The sequence below is a fragment of the Nannobrachium achirus genome (genome assembly GCF_963921795.1).
Source record: "Nannobrachium achirus genome assembly, chromosome: 17".
Taxonomy (NCBI): Eukaryota; Metazoa; Chordata; class Actinopteri; order Myctophiformes; family Myctophidae; genus Nannobrachium; species Nannobrachium achirus.
The window spans coordinates 37,686,527-37,703,618 of NC_137824.1; the positions used below are offsets into that span (position 1 = coordinate 37,686,527).

General features: G+C 41.2%; 1 protein-coding gene across 1 annotated transcript; it reads right to left on the bottom strand.

The window, feature by feature from the left end:
- Nucleotides 1–121: 121 nt before the first annotated feature.
- On the bottom strand, nucleotides 122–16,689 carry neil3 (nei-like DNA glycosylase 3; the record flags this gene model as incomplete). Its single annotated transcript, XM_080746279.1, has 10 exons — nucleotides 122–383; nucleotides 528–708; nucleotides 1,037–1,460; nucleotides 2,802–2,965; nucleotides 10,157–10,323; nucleotides 11,482–11,556; nucleotides 12,041–12,254; nucleotides 13,655–13,789; nucleotides 14,380–14,468; nucleotides 16,576–16,689. The coding sequence occupies 10 exons, from the start codon at nucleotides 16,687–16,689 to the stop codon at nucleotides 201–203; spliced, it is 1,746 nt and encodes a 581-aa protein (XP_080602405.1). The 3' UTR covers nucleotides 122–200.
- Nucleotides 16,690–17,092: the final 403 nt, after the last annotated feature.

A 17,092-nucleotide genomic window follows, 5' to 3' on the forward strand; every position in this document is an offset into this window, starting at 1 on the left:
ACTTTATTATATCATTTTATCATACAAGTCTGAGTATAATTAAGCACAGATAGGGAGGAGTAGCTTCAAGACCATAGCAATCATGGATGGTCACGCTCCCATTTGATGGCTTGAGTTCAGTTGAAAACAATTCACTCATTCTCCATACAGTACCTGCTTGATCCAAATTCAGGTTCGCAGCAGGGGACTGCATGCAAGAGCTAACAGCCAGGGAGAATGGAGACCCCTGGTCCGTTCTCGGCCCACTTGAAGAAGTCACACTGTTTTCCCTTTTTGAAGCTACAGGTGTAGAAGTTGCGTCCGTTATTGGGTCCCAGTTTCAGAACCGTCCTCATCAGGCAGCGTTTGCCATGGTGACACGTAGGGAAATGTGTGTCTGCCCACTGTTGACAAGGAAAGCGAAGATGACAATTACCAGATCATTTCAAATGAATCTTTCATTATTAAAGCAAGAGACATGATCACATTTTGGGTCTGAAATAAAATGAAATAAAATGTGTATAGAGTATTCATTCAATTTTTTTTACCTCAAAGAAGTTGCACTTTGTGTCTCTGGGGAGCGAACAGGCATAAAACTGTCGCCCTTTATTCTCGCCCTCCTTATGGACCAGTCTGAGGATGGCCGGCCGACGATGGGACACGCAGCAAGGGATGCTGGAGCAGTGATTGGTAGCGTCACCTTCGTTTGGTGCATGGATTTGGTGTGATCTAACAAAATAATTGTAACAGTGTTATTAGTTTATGAGAAATTCAACAAGACAAGCGTTACTGTCATATGGTCGTTTGCCCGTTAGCAAATGAAAAAACATTGCTTCTGTGTTTTTTAAATGCGTGTGGTGGATGATGACCCGAGCACTCTCCTACTGCAGCTATTCATCAATCTGAACCTTCACTAACAATGCTTCTGCACATTAAAAATTCCACAGGCAGATTCTTTCTCATCCCACTTATCCTTACCCCCCCCTTTAAGTTGCAAAAACTTCTCTCATTATAAACTTTTATTCATGAACAACCAAGTGAGGGATCTACTACTCACCCTGAGTTGGGGGTTCCATTTCTAGCTTTGTTACTGGGAGAGGGACTGTGATCAATTCTCATTTTCTTGGAAGGGTGACTGTAGGAGGCCAGTGATTCCCCGTTGGACACGTCCATGCTTTGCTTCTGCCTGCCACCAGAGGCATAATTGGGGCTTGTTGTCCCTTGGCAGCCACTGTATTTATACAAACCACCCTCCTTCTCCGCCGCTGAGGAATTCAAATGGCCGGCGGCTGGGGAGCGAGAAACCGAGCTCGCAGGCCTCTGCGTCTCGCTGAAGTCAGAGAAAAGCAGGGTGGTGGTCCCGAACACCGACCTCCAGTTGACTTTGCGCTCCTCTGGTGGTTTGGTGAAGGCAGTGCAGGGGTATTTAATCAAGTCTGTGGCGAAGGCCAGCGATTCGGAGCTAATGTCTCCTTTAGGGACTGTGGATGAGGGAGCCACAGCGAGACACACGTTCAGCAGCACGCCCCACTTTTACAATAATGCATCGACTTGTCTCATAAAAATGCAAGTTGTTGTTGTTACGTTTAAATGGTTAGGCTAGGCTTGCCATAAAATTCCTGCCGTAAGCAGCAAGCTGCTGTTGCGCAGTTAAATAAAACATGCCACACTATCTGTTGTGCTGATGATGCACACTCATCCAAAATGCGGTAAAATTTGCCTAGGTATATAATACAACTATGGAGGCAACAACACATTTTCTAGTAAAAATGCATTAAAGCGCTAAATTGGAGTCACACAAGAAGACCATTGCTTAATGGGCAGGATGCATGACAATAGGAATACAGAATGCAGTGACTAAATATTACCCCTGACAAAGAATGATACCTCATGTGACACCTACAGTATGAATGTTATGATAGACAAATCAACATAAAGCTGTACTGTACAATGTAAAAAAACTAATAAATACAATATATTGCAATAAATATATAGATTGTAAGCATATGGAAGAAAAATGGTAACGCCATCCTCAAATATTGTCAAACAATTGATAATCTTGATAATCTTAGGGTGTTTTAGTACTACAGTACTGCTTCATGAATCTAATATAACCAGTGGTTATTGTAAATGAAAACTTTCAAATATTATCAATATAGTCAATAATACTTTACAGCAGAGGTCTTCAACAGGGGGTCCAGGACCCCTAGGGGGTCCTCAGAGTTACTACAGGGGGCCGCCAAATCTTTTTGTGATAGGATCAAGTTTTTTACATTAATCACTGGAACCCTAGCATTCCTATTCTAGTGGATCATTAGCTAAAAAATAGCAGATCTAGAAGCTCACAACGCCTCGCAGCACGAGGCGCTGTGAGCTTGTAGATCAGCTATTTTTTGGCACAGAGGATTGGTGTAGAGGGAAAAGAGCATACTAGTAGGTATTGACAGATCAAGTGGTTAAATGTCTGAAGATACACATTAATCCAACCTACACAGATGATTGTTGACTGTGCTGTCAAAGTCTAAGCTGTATAAGAAATCGAACATCTGCAACACAATTTTATATGATATGTAGTGGGGGTCCCTGCTTCATCTCTCTCTCAGCTAAGGGGTCCTTGGCACCTGCTTTACAGGGTAAAGTGGTACTGCAAAATATACCACTACCCAGTTTATTGTGCAGCCCATGTAACGTCAATTAGTGACTGCACCTCGCTGCAAAGCTGCAGCTCAATGATTCACCAGTTTAAATGTCATGGTTCAAGTGCCACTACAGTATACAGTACATGCAACATACAATAAATGGGATGGGAACATTTGACTTACTCTCAGGTCTAGGTGTTAAGCAGGCTTCACAGGCCCCGGCTGTGGATTGGTTGATCAGTGTGCAGAGCTGACACGCCCACTCCTCTGACTCCTCCTTTGCCACAAGGTCATCGTTTCCTTCTTTGCGGACCCACCCAATCAGGCTGTTCCTGGCTGGGAGCTTGCTGGAAAAAAAGGAAGATGACAACACTGAATAACAATAGTCACTAGTAATAAGCTGAGGAGGAATTTACATAATTACAGTATACCATGTAAAATCAGGGTTGGGTACACGCTTGTAAATAGTTTCAAACACCTTAAAGGTGCTGCCACTTTCAGCATATAGAAAAGGATAGAAAAGGTAAGAGGGAGTAAATTTGTATTGGGGTCGGAAAACAAAGCCAGGGAGACCAGCATGCTCACATAATTCTCCTGGTCATATGGCGAGTAATAGGCTTATGCCTGCATCTGTATTTTGCCAAATGTTGTGTCTTCATGCTCATGTGCTTGTTCAATGTAGGATGTGACAGCTTTAAAAATCCTATTAAACCCTAATAACTATGGGTATAAACCAATATAAATACTAAGTGTTCTATTTAGGCATAATATATTCACCATCAGCAGTGCAGCGCAGGGTATCGTAACATTGGAAGGCGCATTGATTAAAAAAGACGCATGTCCTTCCTTGTATGTGGTGCATTATGAAGGCCATGCGCTGCCAACTTTACTCAAGGCTTTGCATATCTCCTAGCCTAGGTGCTGCAGCCAAACAACCAATTAACAAATATCTGGTTTTCTTTTAGATCAGTGGCATTGGCCAATGACCGTGCCCATGTGGCTAATTAACACAACCTAGTGATTCCCCATTATGGTAGTTAATTCAATGTCAGTGGCTACTATTAACACTAGAAAAGTATTTTAATTTGCCAGGTATGTTTGCACACACAAGGAATTTATCTCTGTCATTCATGCATTAGGGGCCGTGTCCACTAATTCAGAGGGACCGTGCCTGTTTTTTTCCCAGCTGAAAACGCCAGAGAGTTTTTCCCAAACACGCGGGTTGAAAATATTTAAACTCTCAGCAAGCAAAGACAAACGGCACTCATGAGCGAACGCAAAATTAATGCTCAGCACCTCATCACGCTGCTGGCTGGGGTTTCCAAAAATGCCCCCATTGTAAACAATTCAAAACAGATGCTGAGCTCAGGGGAGAGCAGGGTATCAAAGGTGGATGTACATCATCAAAATGGGAGTCATTGAAATGAAAAAGGTTGAGAATTGCAGTCAGGATTGTGGTGGTAGTCTAAGGGGAATCAGTGGGGGCAGGGGGCTTGTTTGTGAGCCCCACAGCCATGGTGAAGAAACTGATGAACTGAATTTCAATGACTCTGTGGAGTAGAACAGGAAACGCATGACACCTTCATACAGTACGTTTCCAGTTCAAATCTGTTGCCGAGCCAATCGAACAATGCTCTGGGAAACTGAACGAGAAAAGGAAAGGGTTATGCCACTTTCTGGAAACCAGGAACTACAAATTTTTCACTTGCACACAGAATATTTAAAAATCGATTAGATAGATTATGGGGGCGTTCACACCAGGGTTATTTGGTCCGCTTAAAAGGGACCATGGTCCTCTTTCTCCTTTGGTCCGCTGGTGTGAACGTGCAAAGGGACCATGGTCCCTTTGTTTGGTCCGGACCATGGTCCTCTTGAAAAGGCAGGACTCGGTCCCCTTCCAAACGGACCATGGTCCGGTCCTCTGCTGGTGTGAACGGAGCCGGACTTTATAGAGGACCAAACGTATGTCTGATCAGCCTACTACATTCTGCATTGTGTGTTGTTCATTGAAAAACAATATGGAAAAAATAATAAACGACTACTCGTGAAGCAATTGTAACTTCGGCTACAAGAGACTACACTCATCAATCTTTGTTAACTGCAGTTGTGAAGCTGGATTAATAATTAGTTCTAAAAGCATGAATTTCTTACGGGAATCATTATTGATATGACCCGACCGCTGATATGTCTTCATGACCTGCAGTAGGCTACACGTTAATAATTGTATCATCTCCTCTCCCTGTGAGCAAGCGCTGCGGTGTCTTGTTAGCTACATAGAAACTGCGAGGTTACATGGAAACTGGTGACCCATCGTGTGCGGTGACTCCAGGGGTCGCTCTCCGAACACGGTGATCATTGTTTGTTTTGACACAAATACAGTCACAAATAAAAGTAAGGTCACCATCTTGTGTATAACACAGGAGGAGGAGGCGGCGCGGCGGGCGCGCTGCGCGCACAACCTCCATCCAAACGACCACAACACAAAATAAAGTCAAACTTGGCTTTTCTTTCGAGGCATTAGGATTTTCGCTCTCTTTTCGCTCTCTCGCTGTTCCCTGAGGACGGGCGTGCACGAGTCAAACTCTTCACGTGTTGCTGGGACGGCATATATGTCCATGTCATCGGGTGCGGTGCACAAAAATAACGGATTTAAAAGCTTACAACACTGTCCGAGTGTCTGATGCACGGCTGTTATGTTTCATGGCTAAATGAGGAGAGATGTGGGTTAGCATCCCGTTACATTAATATGTTCTTTTTAAGCATGCGCCACCGCATATAAAGTTATGGCTCATATATAGATTCAACATTTGGGATTATACATTATTTTATTGTTTTTATTTAGGTTATTTATTCATTTAGCTTCACATTTCCAACCTGATAAGGATAGGAAATATCATTACGGACCCGTTGCTTCACTTGCTTGTAAAGAAAGAAAGAGACAGACAGAGAGAGATTTGATGTGGAAACGGGGATGCTTATATTATGTTCTCGCGTTCTTGCGCTATTTATTGTTAAATGAATCAAGGAGAAGGCTTTATACAGGCTATGTTTTGAGAGAGAGAGAGAGAGATAGAGAGAGAAAGAGAGAGAGATTCCTCCACCCATCCATCGCTAATTACTGCCTGAAATGCGGGTTTCGCTTCTTTTAAAAAAAGAGATATAGGAAGCGGCTGTGATTAATAACACAAAATTAATTGGAATAGGCAGTGAAGTAATTTTCCATAGGAATAGCCTATTCTGTCAATAGATCAACAGCCGCCTGTATGACCACGTGTCAGTTGTTTACATATTTGGTTCTTTTAACAAAAGTCCCGTGTGAACGCTAACCGGACCAAATTCAAAATGCAACAATGTAAACATTTGGTCCCTGATCCGGACCTTTTAAGCGGACTTTGGGTGAGAACGTGCCCTATGATGAAACTAACTTGCAGAGAACTTTCAGGCTCCCTAGGGAATGATTCCAACTGATCCCCAAATCAGCCTTTCATCCAGAATCCAGTGTCATAAGGGGGGGGGGGGGACTTACTAGTTACTAGGGCCCAAGGTGGAGGGGCTTTAATTACTTTAGCTATTGAAAACTAGACCTGGTCACCTGGTTCTGCCAGACCCGCAATGAAAATCAGAATGCAAGGAAGGGGGGGGGGGGGGTGGATCAATCTTAGTCCCCCCCCCCCTGTAGTCTGAAGGACTCTTTTAAATTCATTAGTGACAGGCTTGTTTACCAGATCTGAATCATGCAACTTAAGGAAGTATTCCTTAGTGGATGTGAAAGCCATTAGAGCCTGCACAGGGCTATTGACGAAACAAAGGTTGCGCTCATCAGGAGAGCCTGTATTGTTAACAAATTTAAGGGGAACTCTGACAGAGTTGGGGCGGAACATTTTCAACACTTAATAGCAAGAGCTTGTAGATCGGCTGTTTTCACTAGTATGGCACTGAACTAACACATGAACACACAGGATTGTATAGGCTGAGCAGCTGGAAATGTTTCTGAGCTTGTAGATGGGCTGAGGAATTTATAGTGTCAGCAGCTCGTCAGCCAACTCAACTCAGCTGGTCCTGTACAGGTGACGGCACTCAAGGCAATCAGCCGAGCAAGGGAAGGGAGGGGCAGATGAGCAGTCAGAGGCAAACACAGGCACACTGAGGAAAAGAGGGACCGACCGACCGACAGACCGACAAAGCCTTTTGTAGGCCGACCCCCTGGGTCTGGCAAATAGCAGATATACAAGCTCACAGCGTGCTGCCATCTTGTATATCTGCTATTTTTGAAAAGTTGTGAAAATATGTGCAAATCTTTGAATGTATTTTTTAAGCGAACATTTGTAACTCAAATTTAGCTTCTGGGGGGGTCCCTGGAACTAAATATTTTGAGATGGAGGTCCGTGGCCAAATACATATAATTTTGGGGGTCCTTCACATGAAAAGGTTTGAGCACCACTGACATAGAAACATAGGTTTTTCAAAAAACCTTAGAAGGATTGAAATATTCAAAGACTTACACACATTTTCACCATTTTTCAAAAATAACAGATCTACAAGCTCACAGCTATTTCTCAATAGTTAAAGCACAAAATGTGAGTGAATCCTTGTACCCAGGGCCCAGAATTTGGTGCGACACCCCTGCCAGCATCACCCCAAGTCCAAAAGGCACTTCATGTTTTGATCCTTCAGTGATCAAAGCCCCCGTTGCCAAGCCCCCATTCTGGTACTCCTTTTTTTCTACTTTTTGATTCACTAGTGAGTGTGAAGCTCTAAGGATTGCAATGTCAGTCAGTCACCATGACTCAAATTTCCTTGGGGATCAATGAAGTATCTATCGATCCAATTCAGGTTGCTTCTCTCCACTGCTCCTACTGTATATTTTGGTTTGATGTCAGCTTACAGGGGGATGTAAACCCTAACCAATATAAAAAGGAAGTTAATTCACAGGGGGAATAAAACAGCTTACAGTCAATAAAGAAATATTCCAGCCTAGGTCAGGAGAACAAGTTTGTAACATCACGTTCACATCAGTACACCAACACTGAGTTATACCAAAACAAATCCCACCCCATCTTTTGTGGTTTTCTGTGGCGATGAAGTGAACATTGAATCACTTCCTGTACTGTCAATCAACCAGTCCTACCCAGCTCTGTGCTGATCATGGTGAGCAACGTTACACTTGCTTCATTTCTGTTCTTACAATGTTTCGCAGGCATTGGGGTAGGGAAACTAAAATAGAAAGGAGTCGAAATAAAAGGTTTTCAGGCAGCTCAGCTGTATCTGGGCCCATGTCCTGAGAGAAACAAGGCCCCTTCCAGAAACTGAAATAGAAAAGAGATTAAATAAAATAGGTATTCCTGCAGCTCAGCTGTACCAGAGCCCATTTCCTAAGAGAAACAAGGCCTTTCCAGAAGCTGGAATAAAAAGGGAGTTGAAATAAAAGGTTTTCAGGCAGCTGTACCTGGTCCCATATCCTGAGAGAAACACGCCCCTATTCTCATCTCTGTAAACAAAGTTTGTCCATCCATCTTTTTTTAACTTATTTATAATAAATGTGTGGTCCAGCCATGTGGAATGCAGGTGCTCATAAGTAAAATGTAGTTTTCTCATATAAAGTCAATCTTGGGTATTAAGAATTATGTTTTTAAAGGGCACTATAACTATTAAAAGCATAGTTTTAAAAATTGTTCTCCAGTCAAGTGGATGGCAGTGTTCACACTGACAATAAAATACAATGGTGAACGATGTAGTTATCTTTCCAGTTATCGTGCCCGGTGGGAATGACGCTTTAATTATGCTTGGTTAAGTACGATTGTTTATTGGACCACACATGGACAAATATGTCCCCCTTGAGTAATACTATTGATAAAATAAAGGAAGTGTTAACATGTAAGGGAGTGTAGTTGAGGCTGCACACTTGCAGCTGCAGTAGGCCTCGCATGGTGTCTCGTCTCCAGCTCGCTGATAATGATGTAGTTTATGCCAAGTCTGCAACTCGATATCCCAAGAGGCCATTCCTCATCGATGTTTTGTCTTTTCGGTTCCCTGATCTCTCCCATCAAATCCATTATACTTTTGTCGAGATCTAGATTGTTGCCATCTCTTCCGACATAAAATTCAGCCATTGTGTTACGTACTCAAACCCCTCTTCCATTTGTTGAACATTACTTTGATGACATGACTACTTGAATAAATGTGTATGATGCAACATCAACTTCCAGATCACTGTTATTCACATTGGCAAACAGCTTGCCAATAAAATGTTGCATTCTATTTCTAACAAACCGAATGGAATATAACCCAAATAAATAAACAAAGAAATACCTAAAGCTGTGCTCTGTAAAGAGATGAAGGGCACGGGAAGAAAATAGAATGTTTACTGAAGACAAGCGCATTCAAAGTGGAGGAGAGAAATCTGAGAATGCAGCACCTTCATGTTTGCATCTGACACAATGCTAGACAATGTTTGACAAGAACTCAAAAGCTGAAAAGGTCAGCAGACATGGAGCAGATCAAATGCTGAAAAGAAATAAAATTAAAGCTGGGGGGAAAAAAAGAAAACATCCCCTTCACAGATTGTCTTCTCAGCTGTGCGACGCCTTGTAGGGGCTTTAAGCGCTAACGCTTCACAAAGCTCTGCTCAAACACAACCCAGCAGGCTCTGAGCTCACACCATGTCTGCCACACACTGCCTCTAATATGCACATTCATTTCCACTCATTACTATTCTGTCACAAAGTTGAGGTGGGAAATAGGAGAATGTGACTCTCTTGCCATATTGCGTGTAGGAAATAATATTTCCTCCACAAATTATGCCTAAAGCCTTTGTCGTACGACGGCATCAGGAACCTAATATAGCGGATCTATAAGCTCATACATCTGCTATTTTAGCTCACACTAATTTTGCAAATCTTCTATTTTTGGTCCGAGATGCCATTGTACAACAGAATATAAAATTGCCATAAGATTCCCCTTATAACATGCATGACACACCAAGTTGACTAGGTGGATTTATTTTCTAGAGACAGTTTGTGTCTCCAGACCCAACTTCTCCGCCCTTGCCTGTGCTAGTTATTCATCTTATTTTATCCCTCACATGCTTCAGCTGTGGTGATGATATTATTTAAACGATTCAGCCCCAAAAGATAAAAACTCAATAAATTCTCTCTCCATTTAACGTGGCCTTTAGATGAGAAACGCCACAGATATAAATTGAACGTGTACGTCCAGCCGCTGCAACCAGCCCCAGGCTTGTACTCCTCAATCATTGTAGCTTGTGGTGAATCTGTGAACTGTTTATTCTATAGTTTTACTTGTTTAAGTCATTGTGGATAACAGCATTAAAATGTCTAGAATGTTAAGTTGGAGGTATTAAGTGGGTATTGAATAAATATGATACCCGTTATTTGTTTTATTTTATTTTGAACAAAAATCTTGAAGAAGAAATGTCTAAATTTCCTCCCCAAATTGATCATTTTATCAAAACCGATTACATTTGATTGATCAAATTGATCAGTTATATTAACTGTTGCACCCCTAGTTTCCAGGTGTACCTGATGTCAACGTCACTGGGGTCATCGCTCTGACAGCGGGAACAGAAGTAGGTCATCCTGCTGTTGTCTCCAAGACGACAGGCGGTGACGGTCGCTGAGCAGCGTCCACAACGAGGCCTTTTGTAAACTCTGTAATGCTTGTACAGAGGAGCGCCCGACTTACGACACTGATGGAGGCAGGAAGAGAGGACAAAGTTAAGAGCAACAAACTACATGTTTAATACAAACTTTCTTTACCTAGGTCTGCATTCTGGAGACAGAAATAGCACTGCAGCTACAGTAGCTATTAGGGGTGTAACGATACGTTTTAATAGCGATTCGATACATATCACGATACATAGTTGGCGATACGATACATGGACAATTTTGGTTCATTCATGGTGATACGATACTATTCGATTCAATGATTTAAAATCGATATAGTAACTATTTAGCAAAGAAATTAAATCTGTGTGAAAGGTGTGGATAGTGCATGTTTTTAAGGGAAACATGTATTATGGATATAAATAAGTGAACACAGTGATTATCAGCCAAATACATGGACATTGTATATTGACAAACCGTACCTTGACATGAACACAGAGATTACACACATTTATTGATAGACCAGAGTAGCTATATGGAAAGGAAAAGTAATTGAACCCCTCCTTTTCATTGTTCTTCTTAAAAATACTACAGTAAATACAATGCACAAGTAGGTAGTATCAATACAATCGATTCTTTGCACTGCCGATTCGAGAAAAGAATTAAGCGATTCGATTCGATTTTAGCTGTTTTCATTTCGATATACTTCATTTTTTTAAGTTAAAAACGATATTTGGATGCAGTTACTATATCGTTATTCGTTACACCCCTAGTAGCTATAGTTATAGTAGTTCCATAATTGGTTAAAATATGCATTATTTTGAGGATGAATCTATGTGATTGATTTAGACTATAACTAATAAAGTACAAACGTTATCTGAAACCAAACGGACAAATTTAAATTGCTGTTTACCCAGCGGTCAAAACAAAAGATGGAATTAAACTGCCCAAAAATAAAATGTAGCAGCTTTCCTAGTCTGTCCTACACTCCCTCTCAGTTCTCCTTCTTTTCTACACCATCTCCCTCTCCGATTTTCCTAATGTCTGTCTCCTTCAACGTTTCCATTTCAGCTTTCCAATTGCCTGTCTCTCTTACACAGTCTCCCGCTCAGCTTTCCTACAGTCTGTCTCTCCTACGCTGTCCCCCTCTCAGCTTTCCTACTGCCAGTCTCAATAAGTACGTAAATATAATAAAGTTTGGGCTGAATAACACAGATATATGCGAACAGAAAATGTCCAACCTTATAAAACAGAAGGGTGAAATCTCTTGTCATCTTCACCAGGTAGCGAACCTGTTCGTCTGTCAGATGGTCAGCCTGTGAAGTGTGTAATATACAGTTAACAATTTCCAGTTAAGTAACTGGAAAGTCTTCAGTTACAAAATACATTAAAAGTAACACAAAACAATGATGAAGTACACAAACAAATAAAGATGATAAATGGCATAAATTAGAAATAAGATAATAATATAAGCATAAATAAAACATGTTTTATAACAGCTCATCTTTTATCTACTGTAGAAGATTACTGGTTGCTACTGAAGCATTACTGACGATGCTTGAGTAAGTCGAAGTCAATTTACATTTACAGCACATTTCAAATGACAAGCTCATCAGGGAGGGAACTCCAAAGGCTAGAGGACCTGTATTTTACACAGACATACACTCAAACTGATGCAACACATTAGCCACTAAAACAAGACGTGGTGGGGGGGGGTCCTCTACAGGGAAGGCACCTTGGAATTTCCTTGTTATTTTTCTGTTCCTCCGACTAAACACCATCCATCACACTGGCTTGTACCTTCACGGCTGGGTGGAGGCCGCAGTCAAACAGGGCCTCGTTCTTAATAATGTTGCCCACTCCCGGCAGCACGGACTGGTCGAGGAGGACATCGCAGAGCATCCTGCCACGCTGGCTCCTCACGGCCTCCGCCGCGCGGAAGACACTGAACTTGGAGGAGCACACGTCCAGACTCTCCATGGACCTCACCCTCTGCCCGCAGTCCTCCGCCAGCCTGCCGGGACCACCAGTTTAGATTAGAAGATGCAGACAGATACCTAATTTATACTCTTCACTTAAAAGTGTATTGTTTGTTTATTGAATGATATTCTACAACTGCACTCCGTCGAGGTGCCAACTTGCGCCTCACGGACAAGAAGGCCACACATGGCCTACTTGTGCGTAAGCAGAGCGTGCCACAAGGTGTGCGCTGCTGGCCTCATTGGATGTTAATGAAGACATTACCAAGAACGCTCTTCTATACCAAACTCTTCTGACATCCAGTGGCATCACCAGGAATGCACCGTTTACCATTTACCAGTTTGCAAATATGGGCCGGGTTTATCACCAGATGTTTTTTTTTTCCAGAAATTCCAGACCAGTGGTGTGTTCTAGAATTGTTTTGAGGGCATACTATAATCTACGATTCGCGACCATTCCTGTGGTCAGCGCATACGCCAGTGAGTGCATAATGACTATCAGATATGCTACTTTTGAAAGGTTCACGAAGGCAGATGCTATTTCTCTTTTTTTCCTTTTCCACAGCATACGGCGTGTAGACCCCCGTATCAGGTAGAACACAGCACAGTTCCAGACTGATATTTACGCAGTGCTATTAGTCTGGTCATGCCAGGCTAAGAGGGAGACGGACAGGGTAGTAGAGAGTAGAGACAGACAGCTGGAGGCTGAGAGGAAGAGACCGAGTAGGAAAGTTGAGAGGGAGACAGACTGTATTTGATTATGAAGTAACACAGTGAGAGGGTGCCATCTGCTCTTGTAACCAAACAGGGATCAGAAAGCTAAATCTACTGTCAGAAACGCAACAGTTAAGCCCCCAACACTCTCGACGGCTTTTAACGCTCAAAGACCTGGAGCGTGCCCGAGTCGTGTTAGATTTTAACCACTTTAACCATTATTTAATGCTTCAACTATTGAAAAATAGCAGATATACAAGCTCACATGCCGCGCTGCGAGCTTGTAGATCTGTTATTTTTTTTAAATCGTGAAAATGTGTGCAAGTCTTTGAATATCTTTGACCCAATGACCCGATCTTTGACCAGACTTCTAAATCCTTCCTCTAAATCAGTGGTTCTCAAACTTTTTCATGTGAAGGACCCCCAAAATGTTATTTATTTGGCCGCAGACCCCCATCTCGAAACATGTTGTTCCAGGGACCCCCCAGAAGCAGAGATTTGAGTTACAAAAATACCAGATCTACAAGTGCTGCGCTGTGAACCTGTATCTGCTATTTTTCAATAATTAAAGCATCAAATAATTCTAGGCCCAAAATGGGTTAAAGTCCCAGTCTGATGTAGGACTCGTGCAGTGTTGAGCGATTGAATGAGACCTCACCTCGCCCCCCACCGCACCCTTCATGTGTCATTTCTACCTAGCCCAGACTGGTGGCCCCGTTACCTGATTTCCACAGTGCTGTCAAAGAAGCAGATGACATCGTTAGTCAAGTGGACCACCAGCGCCGGAGGAGAGCTTTTACCATCTTTCCTCTCTGCGGGATTTATACGCATCGATCCATTCATCCCGAAGTGCACTCTGAATCACAGGAACATGTGTAGAAAGAGATAGAGGGAGAGAGAGAGAGAGAGAGTTATATAGAGGCAGAGACAACAGAACTGTTGTTCATTGTTCACACATACAAGGAATTAGTCTTGGTACAGAGTGGGCTATTATTTATGTTCACATGAAAACACAATGACAATGAAATAATAGAATTATTATTAATAAAATAGATGTACCTGTAGGTATAACTATAAAAAGGTATTATTCATATCCTGTAGTAAAGTGTTTTGCCGTTGTTGTACGCAGTGTGAGTTTGTAGAACATCGGATTAGTGTGGTTGCCATATAGGCAAGGCAAGACACCATTGTTTGTATTTGGTCTGAAAATCTTTTCCCAGAACTGCATCTTTCTCTAGTTATTATTTGTTTTTAAACAGGACTGAACTGAAGTGTGTTCCTGCAGCACTGTTACACAGTTGTTTGTTGTGTAAAGCACTTTGAATTGCGTTGTTGTTGTTGTAGCACATCGTGCTACACCGTAGCACATATTTTAACAAGCAGCACCACACTTGTAAATTAACAAACTGAACAAAAATGCACAACAGTTGAAAGTACACAAGTTACCTTAGAGCTCTCTGGCCAAAATACATGAAAAGCTCCTTTCCTAAAGTTTCAACACCGCTGTACTGAGAACCAACCAACACATGGAAGCTCTGTGGAAACACAAACAATGTTGGTCATCAGCCAACAGAACATGACATTAATTACACTATATATTTCAGTGGTAGGCAACCTCAGGCACGAGTGCCAACATTGGCACAGGGGAGGGTGATGATTGGCACACTGGCACAAGAGAGGTTTTTTCTTCTCAAATTAAATATTCAGTCAAATATTGAGTCAGATAAATTAAGACTCCTCACATCAACTGTACAGTATATAAAAATGAGATCCTGCAAAAGTGCACATAATTCTACATTCATTCAAACTCTGAACTCTGACTGGGGAGGGAGTCTGGGAGTTAGGTGGGTTATTATTGCTCTGAGGCTAATGATCCTGATGTGAAAGAAAACATTTCTAAAGAAAAAAATATATAAAGGTTATGTATAGCCAATGGACTCAAAAGAATAAAAAAAAATGTAAACATGGCACTTCATCTCTAAAAGGTTGCCGATCCCTGATATATTACGTCAGTGTGTAAAGTAACTAAGTGTATTCAAGTACTGTACTTAATGACAATTTTGAGGTATGTACTTTTACTTGTGTATTTACAATTTACGAATTATTTTACTTCTATTTCACTACAATCTTAGAGGCTGCGGCAAATATTGTACTTTTACACCACTACTATCATTTGAAAACTTTTAGTAACTAGTTACTTTGTAGATTTTTATTATTATTCAAAAAACATGCATTAACCACTTCAACCCTATCAGCCATTTGAAACTAGCAGATCTACAAGCTCACAATGCATCACATCGCGATACATTGTGACTCGTGAGCTTTGTAGACCTGCTATTTTCAAAATATTTTTATACATTTAAAAACTTCAAATGGGACATTCTGCATAATGAGTACTTTCTTTGATTGATTGATTGATTGATTGAAGAATTTATTAGAAGTTTGCAATTTGGAAAAAGCACAGTTTCATGACAGTACAAATCACTGGTACAAGGTCAACTAAAACGAGATCCTAGTAAGCTTTTCGGCTTATTTACACAGGAACCACTTATGTATCTCATATAAGATTGAAAGACAGACGGATAGAACACAGTACTTTGTATAGGGAATTGTCAGTAACAAAAGGGGAGAAAATAAAAAAATCTGTCATAAAAAGAAATAATATAAAGTGAAATAGGAGATATTTACAAAGGAAAAGGGGAGGTAGGAATGGGCTTAGTTTATTACGAGTTTTGAATAGCAGCCGTCTGTAGGTGACATTTCAGACCGATTTTGAAGGAAGTTAGGGATTTACACTCCTTTGAGGCCAGCGATAGGGCATATAAGCAGGAGAACGAATTAGAGCCTTTTTGGAGTTAAATCTGGGATTAGTGGAGCTGCCTCTGGTGTTGTGATTGTGGACATCCTTGATGTCAAGTAATTTGTCAGGTACATGGGTATCTTGGAGGTGTAGTGTATCTTGTAAACCAGGCCCACTGCAAGATGCTGTACTAGGAAGGCCAAGCAGGACCCTAATCAGTTTGTTCTGGGCTGTTTGGAGCTTTAACTTTAAGTCAATTTGGGCATTGCGATACGAGGATTCAATGAGGGGCCCAATAAGTGCACCTCCTACTTTTTAAGTACATTTTGATGCCAGCACTTTTGTACTTTTACTCAAGTACATTTTTAATTTGTGACTTTTACTTGTAACAATATAGTCATTTGTACTTGAGTATTTCCAATTTCCAATACTCTGACCAAGTATCGTACTTTTACTCCACTACATTTATTTGAAAACTTTAGTTAGTCTAATGACTTTGCAGATATAAATTAGAATATTATAAAACATACATAAACCACAGCTCTATTTTAGGCTATACCTTGGCTATTTGCGATGCGACGCGTTGTGAGCTTGTATATCTGCTATTTTCAAACATTTTGTACTTTTACTTTTGGTGCATTTTGATGCCAACACTTTCATACATTTACTCAACTCAAGTAGCCTATATTTTGAATTCTGTTACTTTTACTTGTAACAGAGTATTTCTGTATTGCTGTGATATTTTTACTCAAATGTGAGTAGCCTACTTTTTCCAACACTGCATTATATAGTAGGCTACATAAGATACATTACATAAGTCAACATAACATGATTCCAAATACCTGCTGCTGAGACTTGGTTGTCAAAGTGCCTCGGAGCTCCTTCACTGTCTGTCCCTTCTGGACCTTTGAACGAATCTTCTCTCCGTTTAACGTGCATCCCGGACCTTCCACCATTTTTATGTTTTATGTATTAAAGCGTCTAAAAACAATGTTTCTAAAGAAGTGTAACATCGGCTGTACCAAAGTTAACATGACCCGCCATTCAGTTCAAGTTCGCGCAGAAGCATTGAAGGTTTTGTAATGTATGTGGTAACTTATTTTTCCCCTGCATTTAAAGTCAGCACTTCCTCCTTAATTTCACATTTATTTCGTTTGTAGCCTACTAATTGTCATATTTTAAAATATGTTTATCAAAGTTCCAACACCAGATTAGCTGAGCACACTAGGTGAGTTGAATATCAAAGACGGCCGTATGTAATAGGATCTATAAAAACCAAAGGTGTCTAACATTTTTTTTACCAGGCGAAAAGTTCTCAATGCAAACTCAGTATCCCATAGCCCGGAGGGGCGGCTATGC